This window comes from Oratosquilla oratoria, chromosome 18 (assembly GCF_046742065.1).
Source record: "Oratosquilla oratoria isolate Oo_2021 chromosome 18, ASM4674206v1, whole genome shotgun sequence".
NCBI lineage: Eukaryota > Metazoa > Arthropoda > Malacostraca > Stomatopoda > Squillidae > Oratosquilla > Oratosquilla oratoria.
Window position 1 is genome coordinate 43,288,728 of NC_134794.1, and position 18,947 is coordinate 43,307,674.

At 38.1% G+C, this 18,947-nt stretch overlaps 1 protein-coding gene across 1 annotated transcript in view; it reads right to left on the bottom strand.

Moving 5' to 3' along the window:
- The window catches only part of LOC143035178 (uncharacterized), a 121,720-nt gene that overhangs the window by 22,885 nt on the left and 79,888 nt on the right, over positions 1–18,947 (bottom strand). The window contains exons 18-21 of the mRNA XM_076201844.1: positions 17,964–18,159; positions 11,675–11,901; positions 4,399–4,563; positions 1,301–1,429 (exon numbers count right to left, since the gene is read on the bottom strand). Coding sequence (XP_076057959.1) covers positions 1,301–1,429; positions 4,399–4,563; positions 11,675–11,901; positions 17,964–18,159 — 717 coding nt within the window. The remainder of the gene's footprint in view (positions 1–1,300; positions 1,430–4,398; positions 4,564–11,674; positions 11,902–17,963; positions 18,160–18,947) is intronic.

Consider the following 18,947-nt stretch of genomic DNA (forward strand, 5'->3'; position numbering starts at 1 on the left):
TACATGTGCTAAGGGGAGAGAGTGGGGGAATATCAGATCATTTTTCACTGCTCTTTAAATTTTTTCTAATTTTTTTATATTCTTTTTTGCACTGGGTGTCCATAGTGTTGCAGCATACTCCAATCTTGGTCTTATTAGTGTGACTAATATTTTCTTTACCATTTCTTCATCCAAACAGTCAAAGGCCACTTTCACTGATCTTAATAAATTGAAGGTTTCTCCGACTATTTTGTTGATATGCTTGTCTGGTGACATGTCTTTGCTGATAATTACTCCTAGGTCCCTTTCCAAGCTAACTTTTTTTACTTCCTTTGTACCAATTTTATATTGCCCTGATATTCTATTTTTACTTTTTCCAAACTTCATTATACTACATTTCTTGATGTTGAAGTTCACTTCCCACTTTTGACTCCATTCCCAGACTTTATCCAGGTCTCTCTGTAGTGATTCAGTCTTCCTCTGTACTTACTTTCTTTAGTAGTTTTGCATCATCTGCAAAGAAGTTCATATAACATTCCACACCTTCATCCATGTCATTTATATATATGGCAAACATTATCGGAGCCAACACAGAATCTTGTGGGACTCCACTTATCATTTCTTCCCAGGTGTGTGTATATGTATGCAGTGTTGTGGTACAGATGAGAGTGAGAGGGAAGAGATTGGCAGTATATTTGCAAGAAGGAAGAAGGATGTGTTAGCATTAAGTGAAACTAAGTTGAAAGATAGTGGTGATTTTATGTTTGGGAGTGTGATTAGGAGAGTGTTGGGAGTGATGAGGGGTGAATGAGGGTAGGAGTGGCTCTGCTGGTAGGTTATGGGATAGGAAAGTACATGATAGAGTGGAGGGAAATGTCTTCATGATTAATGTGGGTAAAGGTGAAACTGAGGTGAAGGCTGTGGTTTTTTGTGTGTGCATATGGACATCGTAGTGAGAAAAATTAAGATGAAAGGAAGTTTTTTTGAACAGATTTAAATGAGTTTTTATAGTTTTGTGAGCAATATGAATATAGTGGTGATGGGGGATCTCAATGTTCAAGCCAAATGCCACAATTTTTCACCCCCTTTTTTTCACCCCTCTGCGACCCCTTCAAGTTGAAACCACTTTATAGATTTTCTTATCATTAAAGCCATATTATCATATTCAGTAGATGAGAGATACTTATCTATCAAATTCCTTATCCATATCAAATTATGTAGTACTGCACTATGTGAACTGTTTTAGTTTACAACTGATCCAAATGAAGAGATATCTCCATGTACCAATAGATGAAATAAATATCACTAAATGTTCACTTACATGTGCACAGAGGTCTGATCCAAAGCAACCTCCTGTGACTGAGGAGTTGGCTGAGATGAACGTGTCTGTGGCTCTGACCTTGACTGTATTCAGATCAATGCCCAAAACTTTTGCCACCACCTGTGCAACCTAGAAAAAAAAAAAATGGTTGAGCAAATCTGCCTCACAACCCATACATCTCTCACTGTATACATCATCATCCTACTTTTGCCCACATTTACTTCAGCTTTTTCCTCTACTCTCTCAAACTCTGGCACCAACTGCTTCGACATATCCTCTGACTTAGCTACAAGCACAATGTCATCTCCAAACAACTGGTTCACTTCCCAGTTCTCTCTACTTGTACTCACCATTTCCAAATCCCTCCCTAGCATCCTCACATTTACTTCCTGCACCATCTCATTCATATACATGTTAACCATGGTGACTACACAACCATGGTAGTGCCCCACCTTCATCTCAAACCTCTCACTTTTCAGTCTCACACAAGCTCTAGTAATCATGTAAAATCTTTTGACTACCCTCAACAAGCCACCCCTTAACCACACATCTGCAAAATATTCCATAACACCTTTGTCATATGCCTTCTCCAAATCCATGAAAGCTCTAGACATCCTTTACTTTTGTTAAAATATTTTTGCATGTCTGTCTTACTAAAAAAAACAAAAAAAAATCTTATCTACAAATCTTTTTCCTTTCCTAAACCTACACTACTTTCCCTCAATTTCTCCCTCCCTTTCCTAATCCGATCAATTGTCACCCTCCCATAATCCTCACTGACTACACCTGACAGATTGTTCCCTCTAAAACTACTACATTTGTACTTCCCCCCCCTTCTCCCTTGTATAATGGAATTATACATGCACTCCCAAATCTCCAGTACAATTCCTTCCCATGGGGACACATTAAACAATCTTATCAGCCATCCAACAATATTAATTCCTCCCTTTGTCAAACATTCCACATGACAACTAACCTAAGTGCCTTACCACCTTTCAGGCTTTTTAATGCTCTATGCATCTCCTGTCCTCCTATAGCTCTATCATTCTCCTTTCTCATTAGTCATTTTTCTGGGATCTCACTGCCACAATCAAAGCCACATTATCCTCCTCTATATTTAACAATTCCCTGAAATCTTCTACCCATCTTCCTCTTATTGCCTTCACTTCCATAAGCATCTGTTCATATGAACCTTTAACCTCATTATATCTAACATGCCACCCCTTACTCTTTTCACTTCTATGATATACATACAACCAAGGGCTTTTCCCCTTACAAGGAAGGTAGCTAAAGTCAAATGGCATAATTCTGATCCCACCTATTTTCACCCCACCCACTCCACTCCCATTCACCACCCCTCCTACCCTCCCTCTTTTCTTGGTTTCACCTGGATGATGGGTCATCCCTGCATCTCGCCCACTGCCCTAGGCCAGATGCAATGTAGCAAGACACACCACATCCACAGCAACGCTGCTTCATTTAATCAGCAACCCCTCCTCTCCATCACCACATCCAGAAAAAGAAAAGATGGGGAGAAATCCCTTCTGGTTGCATCAAAATATCATTCACACACAACCACTCCCTAAACACCCTTATCCCCAACCCACTCCTTTCCATTCATTATAGCATTATCCATACACAACCATTCTCCACTCACCCCTATCTTCTGTCTTCTCCCTTCCTTCCTCAACAGACATCCCCCTATTTCTCAAGGCCCCTTCTACCCCATCCATCCATCTCATTCTCAGTCACCCCTCCTGTTCACTCCTACTTCTGTCTCCCACACTTCTTTTACTAATCTTTCTTCACTCATTCTTTCCATGCACAAAACCATCCCAATACTTTCATCAACTTTATCCCCCATCTCCTTCCCCACCTCTGCTCTCCACCTCACCTCCTCATTTCTCACTCTATTCAGCCTAGTAACCCCTACCATACTTCTCAGACATTTCATCTCAAATACATTTAAATTCTTCCTCTCGTATGCTCCATGTTTCTGCCCCATACAGTGCTATCGGCACAATCACCCCTTCATGCAATCTCTTTTTAACATCCATTCCCAAATGTCTGTTTCTCATTAAACTTTCTAATCCTCCAAGTAATTTCCTTGCTTTTCTCATTCTACATTCTACCTTCATCTCCACTCCTCCCTTTCCCACCACATGCACTCCCTAGTCTCCAAAACTCTCCACTTCCTCCAGACTCTCTCCCTTAACACTTACTTCCAATTTGCTGCCATCCTCTCCCCTTGTTCATCTCATTACCTTACTTTTACCCACATTTACCTTCAACTTCCTCCTTTCACACACCTTCCCAAACTCCATCACTTACTTCCTTAATCCCTCCTGTGATCCTGCCACAAAAGCAGTGTTGTCAGCAAACAGCAACTGGCTTATCTCCCATTTTTCTCCATTTTCTTTTACCATCTCCAATCCCCTACCATTACCCTTGCATTTACCTCCTGCAACATCTCATCCATGTACACACTGAACAGCCATGGCAATCTGACACATCCCTGGTGAAGTCCCACCTTTACATCAAACCACTCTCTCCATTTCTGACTATAACACAGGTTCTACTACTCTCATAAAAACTCTCTACTGCTCTTAACAACTTTCTTCCTATCCCATACTCTCATAAAAACTCTCTACTGCTCTTAACAACTCTCTTCCTATCCCATATATCTGCAAACCTTACCACAGTACTTTCCTGTCTACCCAGTCATAAGCCTATTCAAAATCCATAAAGGTCCAAAAAACATCTTTATCCTTTGCTAAAGCTTTCTCATATACCTGTCTTACAACAAAAATTTGATCCACGCAACCCTTACCTTTCCTAAACCCACTCTGTTCCTCACCAATTACTCCCTCTATTCCTCTCCTAATCTTCTCAATCAAAACCCTCTGATAAGCCTTCACAACTGCACTAAACAAACTTCCTCTGCAACTACTACATTCATATTTGTCCCCTTTTTCCTTGTAAAGCAGAGCAATACAGGCATTCCTCCAGTCCTCTGGCACTCTACCCTCTTCAAGACAAACATAATATGTTTGGGGGGAAAAATAATAAATAAAATAAATAGAAAATAAATAAATTACCTTTGTGTTGATGCCTTGTCCCATCTCAATTCCTCCATGAGATACACACACAGTCCCATCTTCACTATAGATGGCCACATGTACTGTATAGTGAATAGAGGCCGGAAAGTTATGCTGATAACGTAGGGGAACAATACTGATTCCTCTCTTCTTCCAGCGATTTTCCTGAAGTTTAAATATTCTTGAGATTTCAGACAGTAATTTCTCAAGGTATTCTTAATATATTTATTAAAGTGATAAGGTGACTGAAATAAAAACAATGCAAAACATATTCCAAACCTTGCAATTTCAACATAATCTCCACATACACAATAGAATGCACAATGTCTCTCTTGCAAGAGACCCACAGATCACAAGTAACTGGCAACAGCCACTGGATTGGCCCATATGTCACTCAAGGAAGAATTTGTATTGTCTGGGTAGTAAGGTGGGGTAATAACACGAAATATTCAGGATCTTCTGTGTGATGGTTGCATCTGCAGTCAGGTCTACTCTGTGTTGACATTGTCTTAATGCTGGGTGATGACCTGAGCAGTCATGCTAGTGTGAATCTACATACATACATACATATACCAAGGCTTTTTCCCCCTTCCAAGGGAGGTAGCCAAAAAGGGAAAGGCATAACAACACTCCCACCCAATTCATCCCTAAATACACTCCACATCCCTCCCACCCTTCCTCTCATCTGAGCACCTCCTGGATGACGGGTCATCCCTGCACCCTGCCCACCGCCCTGGGTCAGAAGCAGTGTCGCAAGACACAGTACATCCACAGCAAGGCCGCTTCATTTAATCGGCGACCCCCCCTCTCCGTCCCCCTTTGCATATAAGGCGAGGACGGGGAGAAATCCCTTCGGGCTGCGTCAAAATTTACTCACACATACTACCCCACCCCCCATCATCCATATACAACCATTCTCCACTCATCTAATCTAACTTCACATTAAAGGGAATTTTCGGTGGAGCTAATGTCTGGAGGTATTTGGTGTAAATAGATGTCAGTGGTTGGTCTTTGGGTGCTCGCTTTTTTTTTTTTTTTTTTCAATGGATGGTTTGGCCATTCTATCTAGTATTTCATTACCGTGCCTTGCGGCATTTCTTCTGATCGGGGTAGTGGGCAGGAGACAGGGATAACCCTTCATCCATGAGGAGCTAAGATAAGAGGAAAACAAGGGTAGTGGATAGGAGTGGGAATGTGGGAATGGGTGCCTGCCTTGACTGACTACCTCCCTTATAGGAGGGAAGATGCTGTTGGTATAGAGATAGCTTTTATTACTGGATGTTTTTTGATTCATGGGTGTAAGGAGCGAGTAATGTTACTGATAATTTTTAAGGGGGACCCTCCATTCTATTATTTCTAACCACTGTTCTACTTTATCTAAATAGGTCTATGTGTTCTTAGATGTTATTATGTGTTTGATGCTAGTTTATTATCATCAGGTCATCTGTATAGGTGAGCACTTTGGGGTTGTGTTCTGGATTTGATGTTGGGATATCACTTGTGATGAGGTTGAATTATGTTGGTGAGATAATGGCTTCTTGAGGAACTCCATCGTACAGTCTTTTAGTCCAAAAAACTTGGTCATTTTGGGCTGTTCTGCATTATCTGCCAGCTCAGAAGTTTGTTAGTTATTTCTTGTTACTGTATCAGTTGGGCTCAGGTTGCCATTGAATGTGGTCATGAAGTGTGAGTTACTTCAAGCTTAGATCCAAGTGATAGTATTAGTGTGATTGTGGTACAGGACAATTCTGAAATATTACTGGAGGAAAACCTACAATATCTACTAAATAGAATTGTAGCCTTAGTAGAGAATAAAATTCTTCACGTCAGACCAACTCCGAAATCTGATGATGGTGTGTGGAAAAAGGTGACCAGCAAAGCACAAAAGCATTTTTTTTTTTTTTTTTTTTTTAATCTTAGAAAGCCCTAACCAGATCCACTTGAGTGCAAGCACCCTTTCCAAGGTCTCATAGGACTGCAGCAGGAGGCAAGGAAGGTCAACCAGCAAGGGAAGATGGAGGTCCGAGAGGTAAAATCCTGGTTATAGGGGATAGCCAGGTGAGATACTTAGATAGGGCCTTTTGTGATCAAGATGGGAAGCATAGGGGAAATAGGTGTGTTTTCATGGGGTGGGGATAGGAGATACTAGTGACAGGGTGGAGGTGTGCATGGATATTGTTGCTGTTCTCTAGACTGTCTTGCTGAGCTATCCCATCTCTGTGAGGAATGTCATGGCTGTAACTGGGTTTTCCCACAAATCCCTTATGGAGTATATGCATCATGGTTGTAACTGGGTTTTCCCACAAATCCCTTATGGAGTACATACTGTGTTGCTGGCATACATGACTGTGTACAATGCAGTCTTCCATAATGTGTTGTATTGTATAGGGTGAAGTGTTACATCATGGACAGTTCTTTATGATGTGGTCATCCAGCCACCTCTGGTAAGTTAGAAGGGCTGGATGTTGGCCACACCACAGCCTGGCCAGGTGGACTCTGTCCTCTCAGGGAGTGAGGATTCAGGGGGATGGATATCATGGGGTCTGGCATGCAGCAATATGTACTTTTTCAGTTTGTTGATGAAGCAGTGAGCAATATGATTAAAGATATGCTTCTGTAGGCTGTCTGGTGGTTGTGCAGGAAGAGAGTATCTGTGTGTGATATATATATACAGGGTGTTCGGGATAAATTTAACATTTTCGGAAAGGAAAGAAAAACGTCATATCTTGGCCAAAAATTTATGTATTCTCAAAAATTCAAAATGCATCTCTTAGAGGATCTTTTGCCAAGTACAGCTCACTCAAAGAAGTCACCCTGAGCCTCCACCATGGTCTCCAGGTGGGACCTGAACCTGCAGCTTGAGGCCTTCACGGTGTCCTTAGAGAGATGCCTGAACACCAGTTTGATTATGGCAATTAGCTCATCCTTGATGTTGCGGGCAGTACAATTGGGGTCTTTTTCAACTGTGCCCCACACATAATAGTCCATGGAGTTCCAATCAGGCGAGCTGGGGGGGCCAGATGTTGGCACTGGTGAAGCTGTAGAAGTTCTCAGACAGCCACTTCTGGGTTTTCCCCAAGGTGTGGCACAGAGCTGAGTTCTGTTGCCACATGTATGGTCTTCCCGCAGCCACCCTCTCCACCCAGCACTTGACAACAGTGGACAGCAACTCAATATAGCCATCTGAAGTGAGTCTGAGTCCCTCTTCAAAGATGTGGGGTGGCATGATTTAGCCTTTGTTAGAAACATACTCAAAGACCATCACAGTTTGAGGGAACTTGGTCTTCATGAAGCATGGGACTTTGTGTAGACTGTAGGCTAGCCACCTGTCATTCTGCGCATTGTGGAACTGGTCCTGGCAGTTCTTCGCATCTACGAAGAACCAGAGCATCCCTGGAGAGACTGAGTGTTTGACCTTGTTGAGGAGTTTCTTGGGTTTTGTAAGGCAATTCACTTGGGCATTGGCGGTGAGTAGTTGGCCCTTGCACCTTTTGTATGAGTAGAGAAGATCCTCGTTTAGTGTTTTCTTCATAGTTGCCACTACAATACCCATCTCTCTTGCCAAGGTCCACATTGCCTTACCTGGATCTTGTCGCACCTTTATTTATTTTTTTTTTTTGCAGCTTCTCGATGAATTTCGTTGTGCAGACAAAGTAAGAACGGCTGCTATGATCCTGCCTACTAGCCACTGCTTCCATATCTCCATCACAATTCTCCAGCTCACATCTCACAGCCTTCACGATATTCAAGTAGCATAGAGCTGCAGCCAAGATTTCCTAATTTTTTAATCCAGCACAAATCATCATGATGCTGAACACTCTCTTCCAATATTCCAGTGCTTTCCAGTTGTTCATGCTCTCTAGCTCTCATACACACCAATAGTACACAGAATCAGCTATCTGTTGCACTTTACTACTATTAAGCCCTTCAAATGGTTCCAAAATGACAGAAGATAAAAAAAAGGTCAAATTTATCCCAAACACCCTTTATTTGGGTGTTGTTTTGAAGTTTCTTGGCATGTGTGGGTGTTCTGCCATGTAGTGTAGTGGGTGGGCTGTGTTTGTAGAGGCTGTGGCAAATGTTTGTGTGCCTCTTATGTGAAGGTGATCCTTGGCTTTAAGGACTTTCATTTCATGGTATGGGTCATCTGTAGGTGTTGTATTTGTGCATCCTGTGTCTTTAAGGCTTTGCACTATACTGTCTATAGGGTTTTGAGCTGTGTCTAAGTGAGATTAAGGGAGTGTTGCATCGCATTATAGAGAAGGTGAATTTTTTTTCTTCAAATATGTGTTTAATGAATGTAGGTGTAAATACCCCTTACATTAGTGTGTAATTCCTCAGGGTATTGTGTTCCTCCCATGTATATATAAGGCATAGTGAATATCTAATGAAGATACAGTGACCTCTAGTGAACCTCTAATTACTTAATGGAAAATCCTTCCACATCATTCAGCTTGGTATGAAATGAAAGCTTAGAGTCTGGGGAACAAATCTTATTGAATACATTTTTCCAAACTAATACCTGAGTTTTTATTAATTTGTTTCTCTAAATAATTCAAAAATGCTACAAAACTCTGGTTTCATAAGTAATTTTTTTTTTATTCAAATTTCGTTTATTTCTTACTATAGAAAATAAAGAGCATGATGTTTTCTTTCAAATGAAACAAAAATCTATAAAGAACATTCTACTATAGAAAATGAAGAGCATGATGTTTTCTTTCGAATGAAACAAAAATCTATAAAGAACATTCTTACTATAGAAAATAAAGAGCATGATGTTTTCTTTCAAATGAAACAAAAATCTATAAAGAACAAAGATATTACAACAGAAAGAACAAAAACAAACTTTACAGGACTTTACAGGGGATTTAAATTTTCGCGACCATTTGTTTGATGGTTGCGATGTATAGCAAATCTCCAATTTCCTCTTCTTTGCTGGGGAGGGTGAGTGGTGTGGCGTGGGTGGAGGTGTAAGGTGGGCGTGGCTAGTAAATGCTTGTGGAGTGTTGGGTGCAGCTGTGCTTTTATTCTCTTTTTCCATATTGTTTCTTTTTCAGGCACTCACGGGCCCTCTCTATATTCTGCTGCTTCACTTTCGTTTCATGTTAATTTTTCCATGATCACAGCAACAATACAGGGCGAGGAATCAAAATTGTTGAGTACAGTGAGAGCGCCAGGAGCGACGTTACCTTATTTTGACCTTTTCAGGCGTACTGGTGCACTGTCCATTGTCTTTGTGGGGTATGCTGGTGGGAGGAGTTGCCAAATATCTCCATAAACAAAATTCTGTAGCAAAAATCCAAATAGCTATAGAAATGTTGACGCTATTTCAATATACAGAATGTTTTTTATGCAATGGGGTTGCCAGAGGTTGCCAATATTTCATCTATTTTATGCTGTATAAAAAAAATAGAAACAAAATACAGTTGTATAACTTTGCATGAGTGTTACCACCATCATAGAGATTCTTTTGAAATGTTTACCTAAAATCCACTCATGTACCAGAATTTCTTGAATGATCACTGGTGACGCTCCCTTAAGGGACTATTCAGAGATTGCATAATTCATAACTGAACATATATATTGTTTGTATATTGTAGTGGTAGTTTCTTTGTTTTGTCCAAATGTTGTACCTGCAAATGATTTAAGTGCTTTGAGTCCAGGTGTGCATTTAGTTTTTATGTTTGTGATGCATTGTTTGAATGACATGGATGTACCGGTATATGTTACACCAAGAATCTTGGGTGGGTGTGTGTATTTACCTAGTTGTATTTTACGGGAAGGGGAGCTATGCTCGTGGTGTCCCGTCTTCATATCTCATTTTATCTAAACTATTTTTAAATTCATGTATTGTTTTTGCACACACTACTTTCTCATCTAACTTCTTCCAACTGTCTATTACTCTGTGAGGAAAGCTGTTCTTTTTCACATCTCTTCTATAGCTGTCTTTTTTTATTTTCTTTCCGTGTCCTCTTGTATTTCTATCATCCCATTTTATCAGATTCTCTCTATCAGTAATTTCTATGCCTTTCTTGATTCTGTAAATAGCTATCAAATCTCCTCTCTCTCTTCTTTGCTCTAGTGTCTGTAGTTCAAGTTTTGCTAGTCTCTCTTCATATGATAGTTTTGAGAGTGTTGGTGCCAATTTTGTAATTGCTCTTTGTATTCTTTCAATTTTTTTTATACATTTTTTTGTACTTGACCTTATCGTTGCTGCATATTCCAATCTTGGTCTTATCAGGGTGATTAGAATTTTCTTCACCATTTCTTCATCCAGGTATGTAAATGCAACTTTGATTGTTCTTATTAAATTATAAGTTTCTCCAAAAATCTTATTCATATGTTTCTCAGGTGACATATTATTCATAACAATGACTCCCAGGTCCTTCTCATTTTCTACTTTTTTTTATTCCTTCTTCTCCCAATTTATATGATCCTGTTATTCTGTTTTTGCTTTTTCCAAATTCCATTATACTACACTTTTTTGTATTGAACTCCATCTCCCACTTCCTACTCCATTCCCATACTTTATTTAGATCACTCTGTAGTGATTCACAATCTTCTTCCGTGTTCACTTTTTTCAGTAGTTTTGCATCATCTGCAAAGAAGCTCATATAGCTTTCAATTCCTTCATCCATATCATTAATATATATAGCAAACATTACTGGGGCCAGAACTATTCCTTGTGGAACACCGCTTATTACTTCATCCCATTTTGAGTGTTTGTCTCTTATCGCTACTCTCATTTTTCTTTCTTGCAAAAAGTCTTCCATCCAATTAAGCAGTTTGCCCTGTATTCCTCCTTCAGTTTCTAATTTCTTAAGCAACTTCTTATGTGGTACTTTGTCAAAAGCTTTTTTTAGGTCTAGAAATGCACAATCAGCCCATCCATCTCTTTCTTGTATTATATCTATTAGCCTTGAATAGAAACATATTAAATTGGTGACGCATGATCGTGTGTGTGTGTGCGTGTGTGTGCTTACCTAATCATATTTACCTAATTACTGTGTACAGGAAAGAAGCAAAGCTCATTGGGTCCTATCTCCTATTCTCTAATTTTCTAACATAACTAGATTCAAATTCATGTACAGTTCCAACTTAATCTATATTTTTGATTTCCAATTATCATATTTAGATTTGAACTCATGTATTGTTTGAGCTGGGTTATATCACCATCAAAGCTATTCCACATATTTATAAATCTATATAAAAAATATATTTTCAAATCAATGCACAGTAATTCTAAATTTTTACTCGTCTCTGTCAAAAATCTTACCTTATTAAATACCTCCACTTCTGCTCTACGTTCAGCATACATGGCCTTCTCCTTTAATAATGACATTATTTCATAAAACTCTTTTGTGTTCATTACGGCTCCCTCAGGAAACATGGGTGTCTCTGGTTGTGCAAAGTTCACCTCTCTTATTTCTAAGGGATCCTTCTGCAGGTATGCAGCAACGTGTTCAATTATGTTCTCCATTGTGGCCACTCCTTCTGTTGTACCTAGAAAAGAAAAAAAAAAATCTATAAATGCAAGCAATGTAAAGGATTCATATATACACAATATAATAATGATAGCAATGACCACAATGGTTTCCAGCCTTCCAGATCAAATGTATGGAGACAGACTGAAAGTATTGGATCTAGCATCACTGGAGAGAGAAGACTAAGAGGTGATTCATCAGAGACTTGGATCACATGATCACCAGCTATTACCCACCCAGATGAGATCTGAGTTCATATATGGACTGATCTATGGGTAATGCTGTGACCTTAAACACACAATTCCTTGCCCAGCAAAATTGGAGTGCCAGCTCACAGTACAGTGATGCTGAAATTTTTATCAGCCCTGGACAGGACTCAAACTCAGATCACTGAATTAGCAAATGAAAATGGTACCACTGGACGATCAAACTAATGACTTCGTAACTTTGTAGTTTTCAGGACATTATCCTCTTCAATACATGTCAAACACTCACACGCACATTAAATTGCCTGATTACAAAGGATTACAAAGGCAGAGCATGCCAACAGGAGACCTTTTGGTCCATATCTAGGTCAGATATGAAAAAAAATATGATAATAAATAAATTAATAAATGAAAATATAATAATGTAAATAATAATAAATAATATAAATAAATCAATGCATAGGTATAAATAATAAACAAACAGGTAAATAGTAAATAATAATAGATTGACATATAACTAGTAATAAATGAAAATCAAGCAAATAAAAATAAACAGACAAATGATAACAAAATATAAACAAATAATAAAAAATAAATGACAGTCATTACAGCATCTTGCTTAGGTGCTTGTCTAAATAATTCTTAAAGCTTTGAACTGAACTATATTGCACTGCCTTTGCAGGAAGTTTATTCTATTCATTAACTACACAGTTGATGAGGTTGTTTCTACCCACTTCCAAATTAAATCTATTTCCTGACAGTTTGAGACCATTATTTCTTGTCTGATTTTCATTCAGTGTGAAAATTTTATCACTTTTGATGTCAATTCCCTTTAGAATCTTAAAAACCTGTATCAAGTCACCTCTGAGTCTACACTTTTTTAGGGAAAACAGATTAATATGTTTTAGTTGATTTTTGTATGATTTATTTTTTATATTTGGAATCAGTTTTGTGGCTTACCGTTGTACTTTTTCCAATCTGTCAACATCTTTAATGAGATTTGGTGACCATAAGGAAACAGCATATTCCAAATCTGGACAAACTAACAATTTATATAGCTTGTTAATGAGTGATGGACTTTTGAAGTCAACAGATTTTGTTTTCTCAGAGGCTGAAATACACTTAGTTGACTTGAAATCATTACTGATAATTACGCAGAGATCCTTTTCACTATCCACTTTTGTTAACAAATTTAAAAATAACTTGTAATCACACTGTTATTTTTACCTATGTGTATTACCTTGCATTTACTTGTGTTAAATTTCATTAGCCACTTTTCAGACCATTGCTGTAATTTATCTAAATCTTCTTGAATATCTAATTGGCTTAAGTGATCATTTGCCATTCCGCACAGTTTTGTATCATCAGCAAATGTGGAAACAATAGATTTTAGTCTGTGGTCTATATCATTTATATATACTATAAATAGAAGTGGCCCAAGAATGGAACCCTGAGGAAATCCGCTCCTAACATTTTTTCATCTAAAAGTTTTTCCAGTTAAAACAACTCTTTGTTTTTGATCATTCAACCAATTACTAGTCCAACTTAATAGGCTACCACTTATTCCTTGTAAAATTAATTTAGTAAGTAGTCTTTCATGGGGGGACAGTATCAAAAGCTTTTGCAGAGTCTAGATATATTAAATCTATGTTGTTTCTTTTGTCATAATTTGAGATGACCGTGTTGTAGAATTCGAGTAAGTTAGTCACACAAGAACGTTTCTGTCTGAAGCCATGCTGGCTATCATTTATCAAACAGTTGCTTTCCAAATAATGTTCAATAGCATCTCTGATGATAGTTTCCATCACTTTTCCTATGATTGAAGTCAAACTTATAGGCCTGTAGTTATTTGGTTTCTTTTTGTCACCTTTTTTGAATATAGGAGTAACGTTAGCTAGCTTCCATTCTCTTGGGACATCTCCAGATATGATGGATTTCTTGAAAATAAATTCTAATACTACAACAATCTCATTTTTCATTTCCTTTAAGATTCTTGGGTGCCAACCATCAGGCCCTGGTGTTTTATTAACTTTGAGTTTCTCTATACACCTTTTAATTTTTCTTTTCATTATATTTATACCATAGTGAGTAAGTTCACCCTAGACTTTTCACAGGTTTCAGGTTTCAGTTTGGAGTTCACTTTGAGGTGTTTTGTTTACGAATACTGAGCTAAAATAATTGTTTAGAACATCACACATTCCTTCATTTGAATATTCAAGTTGACCGTCAGCAGATAATAGTGGACAAATGTGATTTCTAATAACCTTTTTATCTCTAACATAACTATAGAATTCTTTGGGATTCTCTTTGGATTTATCAGTGATATTCATTTCATATTGTTGTTTTCATTTTTTTTATTGTCTTTTTTAAATCTCTCTGTATTTCTGTATTAATACATAACTTTGATAGTCATTAGATGTACCCAAGCACTTGTATTTCTTATAAGTCTGTCTCTTTTTTAGCAATACTTTTTTCAGTTTCTTTGTAGAGCCATTTTGGGTGAGCCTGATTTGGGGGACGGCTGTCCTTAAATGGGATGTAAGTATGAATCATCTTAGTAAGCATATTTTAAAATATTTCCCATATCTGATCTACAGGTCTTTCGCTTAATTATACCTCCCAATCTGTAAGCTGAAGCTCCCAACGTAGTCCTATGAACTGAGCTTTACTGAAATCAGGTATTTTAGAAACAAATATATATTCTAAAAAAATTTAGTAGTTTGACTCTAAGTTGTGATTGCTATTTGCAACAATTTCACTGACTTCCACATCGGCTATCATGTTTTCACAGCTAGTAATCAATAGATCGAGTAAGTTTCAATGTCTTGTGGGCTCTTTTACATGCTGAACTAAGTAACTGTCACCAATGTGATTTCTAATAACCTTTTTATCTCTAACGTAACTATAGAATTCTTTGGGATTCTCTTTGGATTTATCAGTGATATTCATTTCATATTGTCGTTTTCATTTTTTTTATTGTCTTTTTTAAATCTCTCTGTATTTCTGTATTAATACATAACTTTGATAGTCATTAGATGTACCCAAGCACTTGTATTTCTTATAAGCCTGTCTCTTTTTTAGCAATACTTTTTTCAGTTTCTTTGTAGAGCCATTTTGGGTGAGCCTGATTTGGGGGACGGCTGTCCTTAAATGGGATGTAAGTATGAATCATCTTAGTAAGCGTATTTTAAAATATTTCCCATATCTGATCTACAGGTCTTTCGCTTAATTATGCCTCCCAATCTGTAAGCTGAAGCTCCCAACGTAGTCCTATGAACTGAGCTTTACTGAAATCAGGTATTTTAGAAACAAATATATATTCTAAAAAAAATTAGTAGTTTGAGTCTAAGTTGTGATTGCTATTTGCAATAATTTCACTGACTTCCACATCGGCTATCATGTTTTCACGGCTAGTAATCAATAGATCGAGTAAGTTTCCATGTCTTGTGGGCTCTTTTACATGCTGAACTAAGTAACTGTCACCAAGAAATTCTATCAAGCGACTACCTATATGGCCATGTTGTAGGGTCATCCACTCAATGTCAGTAAAATTTAAATCACCCATTAAGTCTCAGTTGCAGAAACTGGCCTATATATTACACCTACATTCATTTATTGTCCATTTGTTTGGGTTAATTCTACCCACAAACTATCAGAATGCATCCTGTCTTACTTTCTCTAAAACACAAGCATGGACATTGCTTTTAACATACAACAGAACACCCCCACTTTTCTATGGTTTCTATCCTGATGAAAGTATTTAAATCTCGCAATATTAAATTCAGCTTCAAACTCTCCACCATTTAACCATGTCTCAGTTATTCCTATCATATCAAGATTTTCGCTTTCGATACATGCCTGTATTTCTTGGAATTTGTTCCTAATACTATGAGCATTAAAGTACATGGTTTAAGAAACTGGTGATTATTTCTTTTTGACATGCTTTGAGTTTCAATATCATGCCTTACATTATAATTTTATTCTTTATCGACACCTTGCTCTACATTGATATTTGGTCCTTCATTGGCATTCAATGCTTCAATAACATTTCCCCCATTGTAGACATCTGGTCGCTCAGGGTCATCCGATCTCTTATGTACACTTTGCCCCCTACGTCACCACGTTTCACACCAGCCTCCCATCATTCACTGACATTCTGTCCGGCATCCCTTCCTAAAATTATATTTTGTTCTACACTGACATTATATCCTACTGTGATATTTTGTCCTCCACTATCATTACATCCCATTGTGATCTTTTGTCCTCCACTGTCATTACATCCCATCATGATATTTTGTCCTTTGACATTACATCCTAATGTAATATTTCATCCTCTACCGACATTATATCCTAAAATTATATTTTGTCCTACACTGGCATATTGCTCTACATTATTGCTATACTCTACTGTTTTCCCCAGTACACTATTTCCCCTTCCCTTGGAGTTTCCACTCCAAAAAAGGAACTAGTTCATTACAAACTCCCACAATGAGGTTTGTAAGAACATCTTTGCCTCTGCAGCTAAGGTGGATCCTATCAAAAGTGTAAAGGTCATGATGCCTGGAAAAGAGATACCAAGGATCAAGAAAGTGGTATCCCAGTTGCATGCACAATCATGATATCCTCTCATTGATCCTATGGCTCTACTGTTCCAACACTAGCCTGCATAGATCCTCAAGAAGATCCTACAGACTACGTGACAGCTCCCACATTCCTTCATCTCCTGAAGGAGGACCTTGTAATTCCAAACAAGTTCCTCTGATCTCCCCCTACCCACATCATTACTTCCCATGTGAACAATCGTAACCGTGTTCGTCCGTCTTTGCTCCCTGATGGTCTGGATACAATCAGTAATACCATGCCCCAGTTGACATACAAGCTTGCAATGTTTAGTCTTCCGCAGCAGGATGTTGTCGTAGCCTGGCAACATGGAGTCACCCACCATCAAGAACTCCTGATTTTCAGCCACCTCATCACAATATATGCATTATAAAATGTAAAGTTACAGCAGTTATACTCATTATCTTTCACCTAGAAAGTTTATAACCACAGAAAACACAATCAAGCCTATTCATAGAATACAAGGGCACGCAGTTACAACTACAAAATAAATATAATCAGGACACGAATGCCAGCATCCTTGTATATTTGCTTAAGCCTCGTGATGCCTACATGGGTGTCATCATATTCTAGGGGTTAAAGGGAAAAAGATATAGCTGATAGATATATGCTATACACACAACTATAGAGTGCTGTGATTGGAGAGGTATGAAGTGGCTTTTAATGTGTATAAAGTGGGTGTGAGCTTTGATTCTACCATCCCTTTCTAAGGAAGAAAGGGTCTTTGGTATGTATGTAAATATAGAATACCACACATATAAAATATGGGTTGATCTCTTGGCCACGATACCAATGATGGGTTAGTAGTGGTCCTGCAAGATGGAAAATAGAGACAATCATCTCCATGCTGCCCTTTTCAATATTCATCCATCCCCTCACCTCCATCTCGAGGTGCATCCGTATGGGACTGACACTCAACCTCCAAACTGGGTCCAGGATCTCTATCAACTTCAAATGTATTTCCTCCACTATTTCACATAAGAAGTGATGACAAATAGTGATTGTTCCTCTCCCCCTTACTACTTTCAGTTGGTATTATAGAAACACTCGTCCACTAACACAATGCAGACAACAGTCCAAAGTTTTTCCCCAGAGAGATCTACATGAGGACCCAAAGACTGTTGCCAGCCAATGTGGGGCTGTGGGATTCTAGTCACTGAAATTTGAGGCAACAATTACTATCATCACTGTTTTCTTATGTTAATAATGGCTACATTAGGCTCCAAATACTGACAATGTCTTACTTGAAACTCACCAGGTGTTCGACACCACGTATTTGCTGCAGTGTCAGTATTGACACTTGTGGGCTTCACATTCCATGCAGATGCTGTGTAGACATTAGTCATTCGAAAAGCAGCAATTGAAGATGATGCTTCATTTGATACATGGCCAGCATCACAGACTATCACTGCTTTGACTGAGTCAAGCTTTCCAGCATCATTAAATCCAACCTATATTGAAGATAAAGAAAAAAATTAATAAATAACTTAACTGTGAGTGTATATACCTAATCTACCTATATTTACCTAATTATAGTATACAGGAAAGTAGCAATGCTTGTTGAGTCACATTTCCTACTCTCCATTTCATCATACCTAGCCTCATGTGTGCAAGTATTTACCTAATTGTAGTATACAGGAAAGGATCAATGTTCATTGGATCCCATCTTCTACTCTTCAATTTATCATTCCTAGTCATAAATTCATGTACAGATCCAACTTACTCTATATCCCTGCTTTCCAACTATTATATTTAAATTTGAATTCATGTATTGTTCCAGCTAATTGGATTATATCTCCTGTACCATTCCAAGTATTTACACACCTATATAGAAAACTGCATTTCTTCATATCCTTTAAACATATAGTCTTCATTAATTTGTTCTCATGACCTCTTAAAGCCCTCCTATCCTTAATCAAGAGATCTCTTCTGTCAATGTTATCAATCCCTTTTAGTGACCTGAATAATGTAATCATATCACCTCTTTCTCTTCAATCTTTCAAAATTGGCAGACCCAGTCTTTCTTCATATGGTTTATCTGCCAGACTGAGGACCAGTTCAGTTGGTGCCCTTTGTATTCTCTCAATCTTCCTTACATTCTTCATTCGAGTGGGGACCATACCACTGTTGCAATATGTCTTGGATGGATCAGGGTTTTGATGAGTTTTTTTCATCTCATCTTCATACACATAGTGAAAAGTCACTCTAATCTTCTGCAGCAGTATCTCACTCCTACAAT